The 16155-nt window shown below is 34.8% G+C and overlaps 1 protein-coding gene across 1 annotated transcript; it reads right to left on the reverse strand.

Annotated features, from left to right (window-relative positions):
* Window positions 1-4905: 4905 nt before the first annotated feature.
* Window positions 4906-11529, reverse strand: LOC129283153 (uncharacterized). Its single transcript, XM_064115149.1, has 6 exons — window positions 11520-11529; window positions 10215-10415; window positions 9200-9394; window positions 8448-8645; window positions 7860-7992; window positions 4906-7414 (listed from the first exon to the last, which is right to left on the reverse strand). The coding sequence occupies exons 1-6, from the start codon at window positions 11527-11529 to the stop codon at window positions 7243-7245; spliced, it is 909 nt and encodes a 302-aa protein (XP_063971219.1). The 3' UTR covers window positions 4906-7242.
* Between the last annotated feature and the right edge of the window lie 4626 nt (window positions 11530-16155).

Below are 16155 nucleotides of genomic sequence, written 5' to 3' on the forward strand. Positions count from 1 at the left end.
TCTTGATATCAAAGCCATTTAACCTCGCAGGTTGCCGCTATTTTAATCAAATCGCGGGCATATACAGAATATAGCTTTTACACAACACATTTATTTAACCCAGTTGCGTAATAAACCGAATATTTTGAGGGGGGCAAAACATAGCAATGTGGGGAAAATTTGTAAAAAGTCGCCTGCGTGCAAAGGGAGCTGGAAACAAATTGCCTATTGAAATTAAATTCTAATTATGTGATAGATTTTCCATTATATTCAGCAAATTCATTGTTTCCATTCATTTCATTATATGTTGTGTCCTATGATTTCTTTTATTTCCTCTTGGGTGTGGAACCAAGACCGCTCCCCGCGCCTGTATGCCAGTAATTGAACGTGATTGAACAGGGGCGTTATAGAGCCATTTGAAGTTTATAATAAATGAAGAGCCCCTACTGGGGTCTGGGGAAAGGTAGCTTATTTGAATAAAATTTAGCAAGCTTATATCACAATGTTGTATAATATGCAGTCTTTCTTTCTTCCCGCTCTTTAATTTCAATCATCGGCAGCCCGGTCATGTTATTATTTTTTTCTTGTCCGTTTTCTTTGATTTCCAATTTAGCTTAACTACTTACATTCTACCTTCGTTTCCCGCTACTGTTTGAAATTTTGTCATCTTTTAATTTATTTCCTACCGTGCTATTGCATTACATACGCCTATTTCGGAATGATTTGTTCTTACTCAAATGTTCTTTCGTACATTTTCCCGCTTTCCCTCCTTTTCCATTAAAAAAAAGTTTGTTCGTCGTTTTCTTTTCACTTTTTTCTTTCCCTTTCCTTTTCCTACTTTCCTGTTCCCCTTCCCTTTCCTTTTCTCCTTTCCTCCCCCTTTCCCTTTCTTTCTCCCTCTTTTTTTTCTTTTTCCCGTTTTTCTTTTATTTTCCCGGTGAAATCCGCCGGGGGGGGGGGGGGGCAACTTGCCCCCCCCGCCTGTTACGCCACTGCTTTTAGGGATATTACATATTACCTGCCACTCTTACCTTACCTTCAACTAAAAACTGCGTATTGATCAGGAATATCCTCATTATCTATACTGTTCTCGTTTATCACTGTGTTCTACAGATAGTCCTACTTTATATATATCTAATTTCGTGTTATTTTTCTCTGTATGTGGATTCTCCAGTCTGTTATGAATACATTTTACCAGTAAATGAAAATTAATATATAGATTTCGGGATCCATCTATGTCACAAATACGTAAGATGCATTGTATTTGATTGATTTTGAACGACATTAAGACAATACTCGAAAGTACAAGCATTGCAAGATAAACCAACAACAATGTATAGAATGTGTTGAAGACGGTAAGTAAAATATTGTACTGTACGACTAAGCTTGTGTGATGAAGAATTCCCTGGACCTTTAGAAAGATAAAAACACCTCAAGACCATTACTGTCCCTCCACCATTTTAAGGCCATCCCCTTCTAAATAAAAAATGGGTAGGAGACAAGATATGGTAAGTATGATTTTTTGCAGCGTGGCAATATATAGCCTTCACACGCGTTGATAGGGGAAGAGGGAAGGAGCCAAAAACAGAGACAGTGGCAGCCATATTTCTTGATGGTTAGAGGGAAGGAGATTGAACATTATAAAACTTAGCAAAAAAAAAAAAAAAAAAAAAGACGAGATGATTAATTATATTTCATTATTAGAGTTTAATCCATAATTGTTAATGCAAACGTATCACCTAGTTTGTGGCACCCGAGAAATGTTATATATAATTGGTTGTCAATGGAGCATACGTGTAGATTTCATATTTTGTAAGCGCAATTAGTCGCTTTGGTCATACCAAACGCACTGGCATATTGAAAAAGAGCTTCATCAACAATGATCTCCAAACGACATTAATGATGAAAGAACACCAGAGGCTTGGCTAAAAAGTAGGCAGGTTTTCAGTTTTAAATTTCACTTTCTTTTTTATTTTCAAAATTCATGAAAATTTATCACGAAAACTTTTATTGTCAGGTTAGAAAATTTTGAGCACACCCGGAATTGAAGTACCATATTCTACGATCAGATCGACATGGAAGATATTAGGTTGGTTTTTAACAGACATTTAAGGAGGGGCTATGCATTATTAAGAAGAATCTCAAAGGCAAGTGCAGTTTTTCCACGTGTAAGCCATCTTTAGATTTATAAAACATAATATTTAATGTTACAAATGTTATTTATTTTTAAAGGCTGCCTATTTCTTTTTTTGCAAGAAGAGATCAGGCAGAAACTAAAAGGTTAATAAGTAGATTGATGAACTCACATTCAAAAGTGTAATTTTAAATATTATGATTAAATTCAACAACCGGATTACAAATCTCAAACATGTTAGATTGAGTAAATTCGAGTATGAGCTTAGTCTACTTGATAATATCACACACTTAGCCAGACAAAACATGAAGATCTGTTTGTGTTTTTTTTTCAAAGGAAGGAGGAGAGGCAGTGATATGGCTTACAATAAGCCTGCAGTTTTCAAACCTCACTAACGATTCACAGCGACTACTAAAACAATCAGCACTCCCTCATGAAATTTCCCTCATGATATTCTTGTCTTTATTTCAGTTATACCTTGAACCTTGAAGGAATAATCCCTTAAGCAGCTCTTCCAAGCTAAACTATACATTATGCTTCATTTTATTTCTGAAATAATGAAGCGGCATTTCTGACAAAATGATCCCACTCATTGAGAATATCGATTGCAACTTTAGTCTCTAAGTAAAAGGAATACGGATATCCAATATAAAGTCCCCCCCCACAACACACAAGTTGTTGACAAGAAATAGAGGTAAAAAAAAATGGAAAGAAAAACTAGACTTCCTTCATTGGATAGTCATCTGTTTGCTGTAGAGTAACATATTCGCCTAAAATATCCCAATTTCTTTGATATGACAGTCACTATTAAAGTCAAGGCGCGTTAAATTCATATAATTTCAAAAGTGCAAACGTCTCACTTGGTTTATGGCATTTGATGAAAATGTTGGAATCCGTTGGACTGTGAAGTGAACGTGCAGCTTTGAGTTGTCCGCAATTCCGTAAGCGCAAGTGGTCACTTTGGTCAGACTATTTGAGCTGGGATGTACATATTTATTAATGATTTGCTTCACAGTTTTATATTTGCAATATACAGTGCGTATAAAAAATGGGACAGTTTTGAAAAGTCTATAAAAAATTTGTGTCAAATTATGATACCTATATTTTGATGTTAATAAATGCTCTGATATCCTATCTTTGAAATACAATCTTAAAAAAGTAATTTTTGTTCATGCGTGAGCGAACACGGGACATTTTTTTGTGGGGGGGGGGGGGGGGGGGGTTAAAAAAGAGGCTTGGGCCCGAATGGCAGAATATGAGTAAAATAATGATCAGAATTCTTGCTAATCAGCAGACGTCCTCTTAACCTTTCATTATCTGTGCCATAATTTTCGAATTATGCTGTCAAACTTTATTTGCATATTTATTTATTTACTTGAATTATTCAAAACTTCTTTTACCTTTGAATTGTCCTTCATAAGTAAGAAAAGAAGACTTGTTGTCAACCCAAGCAAGTAGATTTGCACCATTAATTGGGAAAATTTGTAATTATATAAATCCTTTCATTATGTGAAACAAATTATGTTATGGTACCTTTAAAAGACATGAATCCATTTGTCAAGGGGTTATTGATTCCTTGACTAAGTTTGATTATATGCTTGACAGGACAAACAGGAAGGGGTTCATGTCTTTCAATGGCAATGGAGTATTGAGTCAATTTTGAAGGAGCTAGATATGGCAGATCAGGTAAAATATATTAAAAAGTTGTGAGCGAGTGAAGCGAGCACACAAATATTCCCATTTTTTTATTACAATATCAAATTTTGTGATAGAATTTGACATAATATTCAGAAAATGATACATTTTACTTTCTATCTTTCCTTTTATTTCCTTTGCACTTTTTTCTTGGTCATGATTTTCTTTTAATTCAGGGGGAGGGGGAGAGCATCCCCGAGCCCCCAACCATCTGTATTGCACTGTTCAAAAGGCATCATATCCTTTGTAGCACACAATGAAAGGATTAAAAAAAAGATACACGTTTAATAATTAGTCACCATTTTGTTTCAATTGAGTCGAACATTTTTATACTAAACGTCTTACCTGATTTGTGGCATCCGACGACTCCTTAGTATACATTTGTGATTGTAGAAAACGAGCAGATACTGGAGTTTCAGGAATTACTTAAGCGCAACGCTCCACTTCGGTCATAATGACCGTGCTGCTATAATCTAACCAGTCGATATGTTGATGTAACCGTAACTCGACTGCATGTTGGCTTGGGTAATCCATGCATTAATCCAGACTAAATGAAATACAGTTTACCCCAACCGCCATTTGCAAGATTGACTTACTTTGAACATTATCCCACCAAATCTGTTCATCAAAACTGTAATATCATTTGCGATTGGAAAATATTATAGTTTACACATTTTTATTATTTCAATACACGATATTCCGATGTATTGTTTTCATATCGAAACCTTCAATGTAAAGCCCCTTTGCCACTAAAAAAATAAAGTAGCATAAGGAAATGTCTACTATTACATCCATGGTGACGTCGCCGACGCACTTGGAATGATAACATGTCGGAGGATACCAACAGTTAAGCTTTAATAACGTGATTTAAACAATTAAACGCCATTTATTCTAATAAGCCTGGGGATGAGTTGTTCGGAGCACATGGCTTTATCATATCAAATAAACATAGCATTTGTCCTCCCTACAAATCATTGGATGAACTTCTTAAATTGCATATGTGTAGGAGTTAGTAAGTTTTCATCAGAATGAATATATTATGTTATAGGTTTTTTGTTGAAACAAAGACTCAAATAATGAAGAAATGCTTACAAATTCGTTCATCAAATAATTTTATTTTGTGTTGCAAGAAGATTACAGACATACTGATTTAAATCGTAAGTATCTTTACAAATAGCCTACGCCTAAGTACATTACTGATTTATAAAATCTAAATGCGTTTTCTTCTGCGTATTGTATTATTTTCCTCTTCTTTGTCTTACCACTAGAGTTCGTAATTTCCGATAAATATGTTAAGATCATTCGGGAAAGAAAGCGCAAGAAGATAAATATCTGGAGCAAAATAACCAATGGGATTATTCGGCTATGCGAAATAATGGGGTGTTTTTAAATTATATATTAATTACAAATTCATTACCATTGATATCATCATGGACCTATTACGAATGATATCATTGATATTATTTCAAGAAAAATATACATTGCTTTGACATCATATTGATTAGAATTACTACGTACTAATAACAATTTTGTGATCCATATTTTGAATAATAATACAAATTTCCACTGTCACATTACACAAAAAGAAAAGAAAAAGATAATGAAATAAGATAAAATAATGAAAGTACTAAACATAATGATAATAATATATCGTTCTAGCATATTGCATTGACTGATTTATAACACAAACTAGAATACAATAATATTTCAAAAGGAAGTTCACGAGTTCCGAATAATCAGAAGTGTGACTGCTTTTTGTGGAATGTTTCTAATCTCCAGTTTTATTCCATTTGTGTAATTAAATCAACTTTGAAGAAGTAACAATTTGCCTTCCAGGTTCAGTATTATTTGTTTTATATTTCCTGTATATTACCCCTTTAGTACATCATATCTTTCCCACTTTTCCCCCTTCTCTTGTCCCCACTTCTGTTTTCTGTTATATTGTTTTCGTTTTTTGTTTAATTTCTTGTGCCTTTGTTATATCATCTCCTCATTTGATATTTTTTTTTTCATTTTCGTTTTCGTTTAGTGTACATCATAATGGATTTTTGCTGATATATAGATATAATTAATTAAATTAATAACTTGTATGAACTAAAGTATACTATTTAAACCAATTTTTATGTTGTGAACAATGCGTTTGCCAAGACCAAAATACATGGTTTCAAAAGAATGTAAGGCTGTATTCAGTGGCGTACTTTGTTTCTCCCCAGATACCGACACTTCAGTAGTCAACCGGGATATCAAACGAAAAAAAAAATCGAAAATAAACCCCAATACTTAATACAACATTGCTTGTTGAGATGCCTATTTGAAAAATGATTTAATACAAAAAAGGTATGAAAAATTACCATATCCAACGTACAGTGCGCCACAGAAAAAAATGAAACCGGAATTCCCATGTTTTTATTTTTTATTCAAAGGAAAGTATGATATTTCACGAATTTTCGTTTCTTATGTAATCTTTGTTAAGTTTCTCTCATTGATCTCTGAAATGGGAGTGGATTTAGATTCACACGCGAGTTTCTGCGCAAATCACTTTGACATGCCTAATCTTTTATCGTTTGCAACCTGCAATGCGCGAACGATGTGCTCAGATTTTAGACTTTAATTAAAGATGGGATTCCACTTTCGCAATAAATATCAAATTTATAATAAACACATATTTAATAATTGTGAAATCTGTTTCTGAAAACGGGTTTCCTTTTTGGGGATGCACTGTATATACAATAAAAACAATTCATGTCAAACCGTATTTTTTTTTCAATATAAGTATTACATTATTCTCACGTATTTAATTTGTAATGAATTACTTTCACAATAACAAAGTAGTAGTGAAAATATCAAACCACTGTGTATCCACTTGTATACATTACATATACCTACACTTATTAAGCCCCGCGTGGCTGATATATCAACATGATCAATATGTTAGCTTAGTTGCAGTAATCGTAGAAAATTTATTTTCATTATCAAATCCGGTTACCATGGTTACAATAAATTAAACTTGAATTACAGTCATCATACGCCATTCACAAGAAGTAATTCAAAGTTTTGATACATGGTATGCATGTTATACACACCTGAAGTTTGTTATCCGTAATTTTTTACAGAATTGAATAAGTATCATATTTTATAAAACACATTCAATGACAACGGGTGAGAGTGTTAGTTCCAAGGGCTATTGCACTGTAAAGAATTAAGTGCCAATTTAGTACTTCATTTAAAGTGCTTGTACAGTGACTGCACTACGAGTGCTGATTTTCTAGTTTAAATTTGAACTAAAAAATCAGCTCTCGTAGTGCAGTCACTATGCAAGTGCTGAATTAGCACTTAATTGTTTACAGTGTGGTGGGGTATTAGACTTCAACATTTCAACTTTCCTGATCGGAGATTCCGGTTTCTAGTTACTTACAACATAATAGTATCGTCAATTACATTGGCTTTTCGTAGGTCTCATATCCATGTGGAATACTGCTTGGTTTCAAGTATGGTTCGGTGTACAGAGACTTTTCTCCCACAAGGTAATCTGCATATCCTCCAGGAACATCTGGGAGTGGTCCTCGGTCCGCGTTTGTATCATCTTTGGCTGATCCAGAGTGCCACCTGTCATTAAGACATCAAAATAAGAAGAAAAAACAAGCTTCATATCGTGATGAATATGTGTAAAAAATAATTCACTGCATATTGTGAATCACGGATAACATTGATGTGACCATAAAGCCATTTCCCGAAGTTGTCAAGAGATGGGACGCATGATAGTATAATTGAGAGCTGGAAATGCAACTAAAAATAACGAGGAATTACAATGTTGAACGAAAAGTTGGTGGGTTAGTTTATTCTGATACCAAATGGCTTTTGTATGGAAAATCAACAGTTGTTTTAAAAACAAATGTAAAATGCATGAGGGTGAAACAAGTGAACATTGTGCAGATTAACGAAAATGAGTTACGTAAACAATATTTTCCAACGTTTGCCTGCTACTTGGAATTTCACTCGTTTTTGCTATACACAACCAGACTTAAGAATGACAGAGAGGCATTTTTCTTACCCTTTGAAAGAGATCGAGAAGGCCACCATGGACATCAGTACTAGGACAAACATGATCACAGCTGCTACAAGAAGACCAGTAGTTATCAAATCTCGTCCGTGCCACTTTTCTACATGCTTTTCTCCAACTCTCCCTGCATAGAGATCGGCAAAAAGTATTTTCATATCACATTGTAATTCACATTTGTTCATGAACAGGTGAACGTTCGATATGAAAAAAAAGTTTAATTTCTTTTATTTTTTACGACTTGGCCATTTCCCTAAACCGTTTTAGTGCATAAAACCAAAATGGCTGATTATTCATTTAAGACAAAATGAAGCTTAATAAAAGTACCACACTATATATATGTTTTTGTATGATATTAAATTGAAATGATAAGTTTGAATAGAAAACAGGCTACAGTGTTATTTTTTGAAGAATATTTTGTTGTTTACTAATTACTATGGATGACTGTTGACAAATTTGCATTTATTATCCATTGGCAATATTACACATCAATTTCATCGACTTGCTTTTTGTCTCATACATACATGTAAAATGCTGCAAATACTTTAGTATGATCAGTGTGGAAATTATGCCCATACACACCTGCAGCATCACCGGATGATATTGGTTGAGAGACGGGGCAGCGAATCTCTGGTCCGCGCCATTGACCATCTTTGTGGCATTCCCAAAGAATGGAATCAAGGGATGTTTTACATGTGATGTTAACAACTTCGTCGACCTTGTAATGAGACTTGTAGGTGCCCAGCGATGAAACGGTGGGTATGATTGGTTGGTTGCAGTCTGTTGATCGTAGAACAGCCAAAAATTACGAATAAATAAATAATGCAGAAAATGGGTCCCCGAATTAACTTCGAGCTAATCACAAGAAGTAGCCTAGGTATTTATGAATTTCGATTTTTTTAATTTATATTTGTTTTACATTTGATATACATTACAGACCTGTAGAATTCTCTTCCGCAGAGTTTGAAAACCCAGACTTCGGTGACCACCTTCAGGAGTAACCTGAAAACATACCTGCCTACATGTAAAAGTGTTTTTTGATAGACATCGACTTATTGTTCAAACATGTATTACATGTAAATTGTTTTAGTTGTTGTTCTTTCCTGAAGCAGCTTCAGCATCTAATCAAGATGTAAAGTGCGCTATACAAGTCTTATCATTATCATTATTATATCTTTATATTTAAATTCATCGGGTAAAAAGAAAAGAGAAAGCAGATCCCAGTGGTTTCATGAGATGCCAATACCTTTAAGACATAGAGATATTTTTCCTATGAATATACCTAATATATTATACGATATAATGTAGACTGTGATATGTCAATATGTAATTACCTATGGTGGGCTTTGGGCAGACAATATTCTGTCCGATCCATATTCCGTCAGAACATTCCAAAGGGTACCATCCAGAACCCTCGTTACATGTTACGTTGATATTGTCACCTTCTTTGTATGAGAGACGTGTGTTCTGATTGGTTGAGTGAGGTGGTACGGCTGGGGCACTGCAGTAGGCGTGGCGATGGACGGTTACTGCAACGAAATCATTAAACGGGTGCTATAATTCCAAAAGCCAGATGGATTGAAAATGATTGAGAATGTTACTTTTCAAACATGTTTTCAAAAATACACATACACAAAAAGAAAAGGAAAGGAAAGAAAAGAAAATAAAAGAAATAAAAAATAACAGAGAAACACCGAATTTGGTATTAAGGAGCAATAACAGCTCCTAATAGGATTGCAAGGGAATTATTGTAAGCAAAACTCACCCTTTTTTCAATGTTATAATACATTAATTACTGAATCTATCTTAATAACAGTAATAATAATATAATGAAAATATTAATTATGGTGATAAAATAATGATTACACTAATAATGATAATATTACTACTAATAATAATGATAACAAAAACAACAACATCAGCAATACTACTACAACTAATAATAATGATAATACTCATAATAATGACAATAATCATGATGATAATATAATTCCAGAGTTCCAACCGTGGACCTAGATCATTAATGATTCAGGTCACACTCTTTAAATGTCAATACATTGTACATCTAGTAAGCAAAAAGAGTATATATGTTGATAATTACAATTACGAAGATGGTGATGATGATGATAATTACATATAAGGCCTCCAGCACGAGAGGTAGTAATCACAATAACACTACCACCGACAGTAGCAAAAACAATGACAATGTAAAAATAAAATAATATTAACGACAGTAATTCTGATCATTAGAGATTAATGATAACAATTTGAAACTAAAGCCAACGATGTTAATAGAAAGTGCAATAGGAAAGAAATGCTGATGAAAAGGGGTAAATAAATCAAGAGTACCTGCAGCGGGTATTGTTACGTTGGACCTTGGACAGGAAACGACGGGTCCGCTCCACAAGCCTTTGTTATGACATTGAAGAGTAAAGTATTCATCACTTGCATCACATGTCACATTAATTCTGTCACCAAATGCATAGTTGAGACGAAGATGTTCCACCGATGCATCGTGAGGAATGTATGGAGCGCTGCAATTGATAGCTCCTATAAAGGGTGTAAACAAAATAAGTAGGGGTTCGTGAAATATAAAGAAAAATCGCATGTTTCAACACAGAAATAACATTAGAAAATAAATAAACTGAATAGAATAAACGAAGGAATGACATGGGTATTCCCGTGGATCGGGGATAATATAATGCCGTACACTATGCAGTATAATTATACATGTAACTTCCTGCATTATATTTTCTTCTTTTTGTTGCATTGGCTTGCATTACATTTTCACGTTATGGTTTTAGTCACTCACCGTTACCAACCCAAATGGCATCCCAGATTCCCTTTATTTAGAACTTTTAATTACTGATCATAAAGAGACCTACCCTCGGAGAGTTGGCTGACTAAATTGTACTTTCACTTTTTTTTCATCAAACTCTGAGAATTTCTGAAGTATTTATTATTTTATTACATTTTTTAAATCAGGTAATTAATGACATGGTCAGTTTCCGCTATATACAAATGTCTTCATTAAGCGTCTGAACAATATCTTTATTATATTTATTTTGATTGATCATCATCTGAATTATTATCCTCCCTGCTCATGGCATGGTGGAGAACCCGGCAATTAAGATTTAACAAAACCAACAATTAGTTGATAACATTCATACACATTACAACATACTACACAAACACTACATGTATATCCAACGCACATTTTACAAGAAGTCATGGATGGGGATATACCGTACACAGACAACAAAACTTCAATGAAGAATGGCATTAAAATGTTAAAGCAGTTTGATGAGTTAAGTTTTGTTCGCACGAAACCTCCTGCCTGTTCACTTCGCTCCCTTGCCACAATAACTCACCCCCTACATAAACCTCATGTCATTATAACACATGGTTACATGTAAACCCACTGCATGAGAGTATGTTTTTATATTTTGTCCTCATACCGGCCGATTTAAAAGGGGAAAAGGCTAAGGTCAAGGGTTACTTTAAGTACATTAATATAATTGTGTCAAGGTGACAAAAAGGTAACTTCATCCATTGACATATAGCTTTAGGTGGGGGGGGGGGCAAAATCTAAAATTGCCTCTTCTATAATTGATTTAAGGGCAAATACAGTTGGGGTGGTGATACTCATCCAACCTTGAGGCATTTTGCTAAATATATATAATCCACTTACTGCACATACAAATGCTCTATAAGAGGGGTAAACATTTGACAAATAAAAGGAAGTGATGAAAGGAATGTACGACTATGTATTTAGTGAATAAAAGAAAATGAACACAAATTGAATGTAGGATAGTTCTACTTTTGATGTAGGACTAGGAAGTTACACTTGTGAAAATCCTACATGTGACGCGACAAGTAAATCTCGTTCTTGATGGAAATTTGAAAAATTTATACGATAACACGGATTCTGTTCTAAACCCCAATTCCGCTAATCGAAAAGTGTTGCATTGTTTAAACAGAAATCAAGATCACTCTTTTTGGTGCTAAAGCATATAAGTGGTTCCTTTCAACCGGGAACCCATTTATTACACCCTGGTTGAGAGTGGTAAATGGTAGATAAACCTCTCGCCAGAAAATTGATGATCATTATCTGCATTGTGCGCAAATATCAACCAGACGTCTCACCTGGGGCCCGTACATGGTAACACATAACTTAGCAATTGTAGAATATTTTTCTACGATTGATTCCATTGACTACAATGTACAATCAATCGTTAAAATCAAGCGTACGATCAAACGCTAAACTTTGTTTTAGGGGACCCTGGTTTGTGGTACTAGTTCAACGCTTGGTATTCAGATTCCTGGAGTTCCGAAATAACAGGGCAACTCTACACCATGGTCATAGTTAATGAGCTTGTATGTTTTCAGTAAAATGAATTGAATAATATCGATCAATTTCAGATAAACCATTTTTTAGATACTTTTCTTTGTATATTTTTTTCATCCAAGTATTTATTATTATTATTAGTATTATTTATTCCGCAAATAATAAAAAAATATATTTCAGTATAAACAATACAAAATATGAACTACCAACCATTGGAACGCCAGGGACAGAAAAAAGTTAACTGAATTACTGTGGCATGAAGCCTCCTGTCCCAATTCCAATAGTTGATTTACAATATATATTAATAACTAAACAATAAGAAAGTACTCGTAATATAAAGGGGGTTCGCCCAAGTGACATTGATGATCATTTTCTACCTGGCTTCTTTAATTCCCCCCGGCTCGGATTATGCCTGCAAACAAAATAAATGTTAAACTGTATTGCTAGTATTTATGAAGTTTGTTTTAAATTTTAAAAGAATACAGACGTGAAATAATGAGTTGCTTTTCAATTACATGCATATTCATCACGTCATTGTAGCGGACTATATGAACAATTATCCAACATTGATTAGTAGTGGGGGGGGGGGGGGGAGAGTGGTAACTACTAGCATTAGTAGTAGTAGTATTAGTAGTAACAAAATTGCTAGTATCAGGAGTTGTGGTGGTAAAATGCAGTCGTTGTATTAACAGTAGAAGTTGTGGTAGTAGCAGAAGTAGTATCAACCTCATTGTAAGAAATGAACATGCGGACCCAAGATAATGCATTGTAGTAGTAGTAGAAGTGGTTGAAGTAAAGGTGGTAGTAGTAGTGGTAGTAGAGCTGGTGGTAGTAGTGGCGGTGGTGGTGGTGATGGTGGTAGAAGTAGTAGTAGCAGAAATAGTGGTAGTAGAAGTAGTAGAAGTTAGATGAGGAAGAGGAGGAGTAATCGCAGGGGGAGAAGAAGAAAAAAAGTAATAATAGCAGTAGTAGAGCTAGTCATAATTATACGAGTCACAGGCTACACGGCCCGCACATCTTTCGCCGGCCCTCCACCCCATGAAATAGATTTCTATAAAGTAACATTGCATGGGAACTCAATAAGAAAGCAGGCGAGTTAAGCTCTTGTAAATGATTTTATATCCTTGGTTATTGATGAGATATAAATAGCTGCGAAGACAGGTAAAGTGTTAATTGAATCTTCAAGTGTATATGGAAATATGATGCTTTAGCCGGCTGAACGCGTTTGAGAGTTGGATGTTAGACAAACAAATGCAGCTCTGGCATTGGTTGTTCTCCTTTGCCGCCGTAATACAATAGGCAGGTTCTAGAATATTTGTAATTGATCATGTTGATAAAGTACTTTTTTCCGTGACTGATTATCTAGTAAAGAAATGATCGGTAAGCACATCCACCCACCATTCGATTATATTGACTTCCTTCCTTTTTCGTAAGCTCATTTTTAATTGAAAACTCGGCAGAGTACAAGCACGTAGCTAATTAATCACAGACTGTTTGGTTTGAGGAGCAGCAATTTTGGAAAACGGTAATTATAAACCTTACTGAATATTGCTCAAAGTTTGCAAGTATTAATTTTTGTTTTCGAAATTGAAACTTTAATAAAAATTATGATTATTACCTTACCTAAAGCCTGACTTAGATTTTGAATCTTTGAACAGAAACCGTTCCGTAGAATCAAGTAGACAGTAATTCATATTACATTAATAGTATTTAACCCATCATCGAACCTTGTATAAATTAAAGCATATTCATATCCTTTTCAAGAGTTTGATCAATCTCACCTGGTTTGTGGCATCTAACGAATGCTTGATATGTGTTTGAGATTGGATTATACGTGCATAATCGATGCATGTGTTGCGTACGTTAAAAGCAAAATTGTACACAATTGTCATAGTGATCGGGCTGAAATGTATCTTATCATTTTTTTTGCGAGGCTTCATTTTTCTTCTACATATTGATAAATCATCTCTAAACCTAGATCAGTCAATATCACTCCAGGTTAAATAGTGATCAGTTTGCGGAAGAGATTTGGATTGAACCAAGAATAATTAAACTTAAGTTCAGCAACTTATCAACACAGAAGGTGTAGGATGGAACAAAACCCTCATCATTGACTTTGAAAGTAGCCCATGACAGCATAAGGATGCGAGAGCGTCTCTATGGATAAATAAGATTGAATCTTTAATGGATTGGCTAATAATGACATCAGGAAAGTGAAGAAAATTGAAACGATCAACTGTCATGAAAACATGACTGCAGGTCAGTATAATCTTGAAGATTGTATTATCATTATTTATGTGGCAGTAAGAGGCAAGGAACAATAATGTATCATTTCCTAATGTTGGGAAAGTATAATATTAATACATGTGGGCAATGCGCAATTTACTTGAGACAGGCTTTTAAACCCAACCACGATCACTTCCCAAGTACCAAGAACTAAGGCGTGTTGTCAAAAGTGTGTGTGCGTCTTTTCCTTTATATTCCACAGCGAAACCGCTGAGCGTGACATTGTCCTTTTTTCTTACCTACGGGTCAGTGCTCTTGCCATTCAAGACGCCAGCGTGCCCTTTTGCAGCGAAAACGGAAGCGTTCGCTTTTATCTTTTCTTTTGACGCCCCCGGTTGGCTCTCCGATAAGATGTTTTTGCATGAGCGCCCTCTATGTCCACGATATCGGCGTTTTAGGCAAACTATTGAACGCCCGATCTCTAGTCACTGATCTGAATATCGTTGTGTCCTTGTGTCGGTGTGCCTAGTCGCAGTGGGGTATATATTTTCCAAAGTTACGCTTTCACAATTTCTTTTGATGATTTTTCGTTTCGGGTTTCAGTATATGACAAAGTTCAATTAAATTTAGATTTCATTTCTTTAATAGAACAATAAAGCTTTAGCCCTTTAGCACGAGTATGTTGCTTTATTTTGAAGAATATACCGTTAGATATTGACTTTCTAAAAGTAAGTATTCAGGCGCGGGTAAGATTTTTTTAAATCACACTGAGCCCACACTGTTAGCATTGTCGGGTGGAAAAATTGTCCTTCATCTTTGTAAACGAAATGCAAATCCCCTCGTAAATGATGCAATATAAATCATACCTGGGTCCAAAAATGATGGCATTTAAATTTATACATTGAAAAGCTACTGTGACAAAAAAAACAATACATCCACAAAATGCAAGCGTTTTTTGTGGAAAAAAGGATGAAAACTAAGGCCATCGTTTAAATTCAAATTTGAGCTAAACAAAGGCCTATGTCTAATTTAGCCAAAGTGCACATCAATTTTACTCTTATTATACACATGTTTAAACATTGACATGTTGGAAACTTATATATTCACACATAATACAGATGCCGTGCAAAACAAACGAATAAAGTATCATTAATTTGAACTTTAAAGATTTAATTGGATGCTCAAGCAGTCATATCGGTCATTGTAGCTTAAATGCACAATTCTTGAATTTCATTGCCCGAAATTCAGAACAAAAAGTACTTTCGTTACTTTGAAGGACCATTACAAACATCTTTGCCTTCGAACGAAATCAAAAGCACTTAAAAAATAAACATTGAAATTATCAAAGAAGTTGAGGTAGTCTTGACCATGAATTGAGTTGAGTGTTTATAAAGGAATTACAGCGTCTTCTAAACTTTGAATGACCGATGAAAAATGTCGCGTGAATTAAAATGCAAATTAACACATTTAAGTGACTCCGACATGATATTGGACAGGAAAACCTATATTATCTTTTTACCTGGGATCCGTCTTTATTCCCTTTAATAAATTTCCCCTGTGATCTAGAGTATTATGTGACCTAGTGTTCTTGATTACCACCCAGGAGCCACAGAACCGAAGGGGGTCTGGGGCTGAGGCCTCCACAAGTACCATGATTTTATGCATGGTGACCCCCACCCCCTTCAAACCAGTCCGCTGGGGGGGGGGGGGGAACTT

This window comes from Lytechinus pictus, unplaced genomic scaffold (assembly GCF_037042905.1).
Source record: "Lytechinus pictus isolate F3 Inbred unplaced genomic scaffold, Lp3.0 scaffold_20, whole genome shotgun sequence".
Taxonomy (NCBI): domain Eukaryota; kingdom Metazoa; phylum Echinodermata; class Echinoidea; order Temnopleuroida; family Toxopneustidae; genus Lytechinus; species Lytechinus pictus.

What these genes read in the sequence shown, in the direction of transcription:
- LOC129283153 (XM_064115149.1), bottom strand. An exon ending in CTGCCCAAAGCCCACCATAG is followed by an intron (nt 8,646 to 9,199) that starts GTAATTACATAT and finishes TACGATCAACAG; the next exon opens with ACTGCAACCAACCAATCATA. An exon ending in TTCTCGATCTCTTTCAAAGG is followed by an intron (nt 7,415 to 7,859) that starts GTAAGAAAAATG and finishes TCTTAATGACAG; the next exon opens with GTGGCACTCTGGATCAGCCA.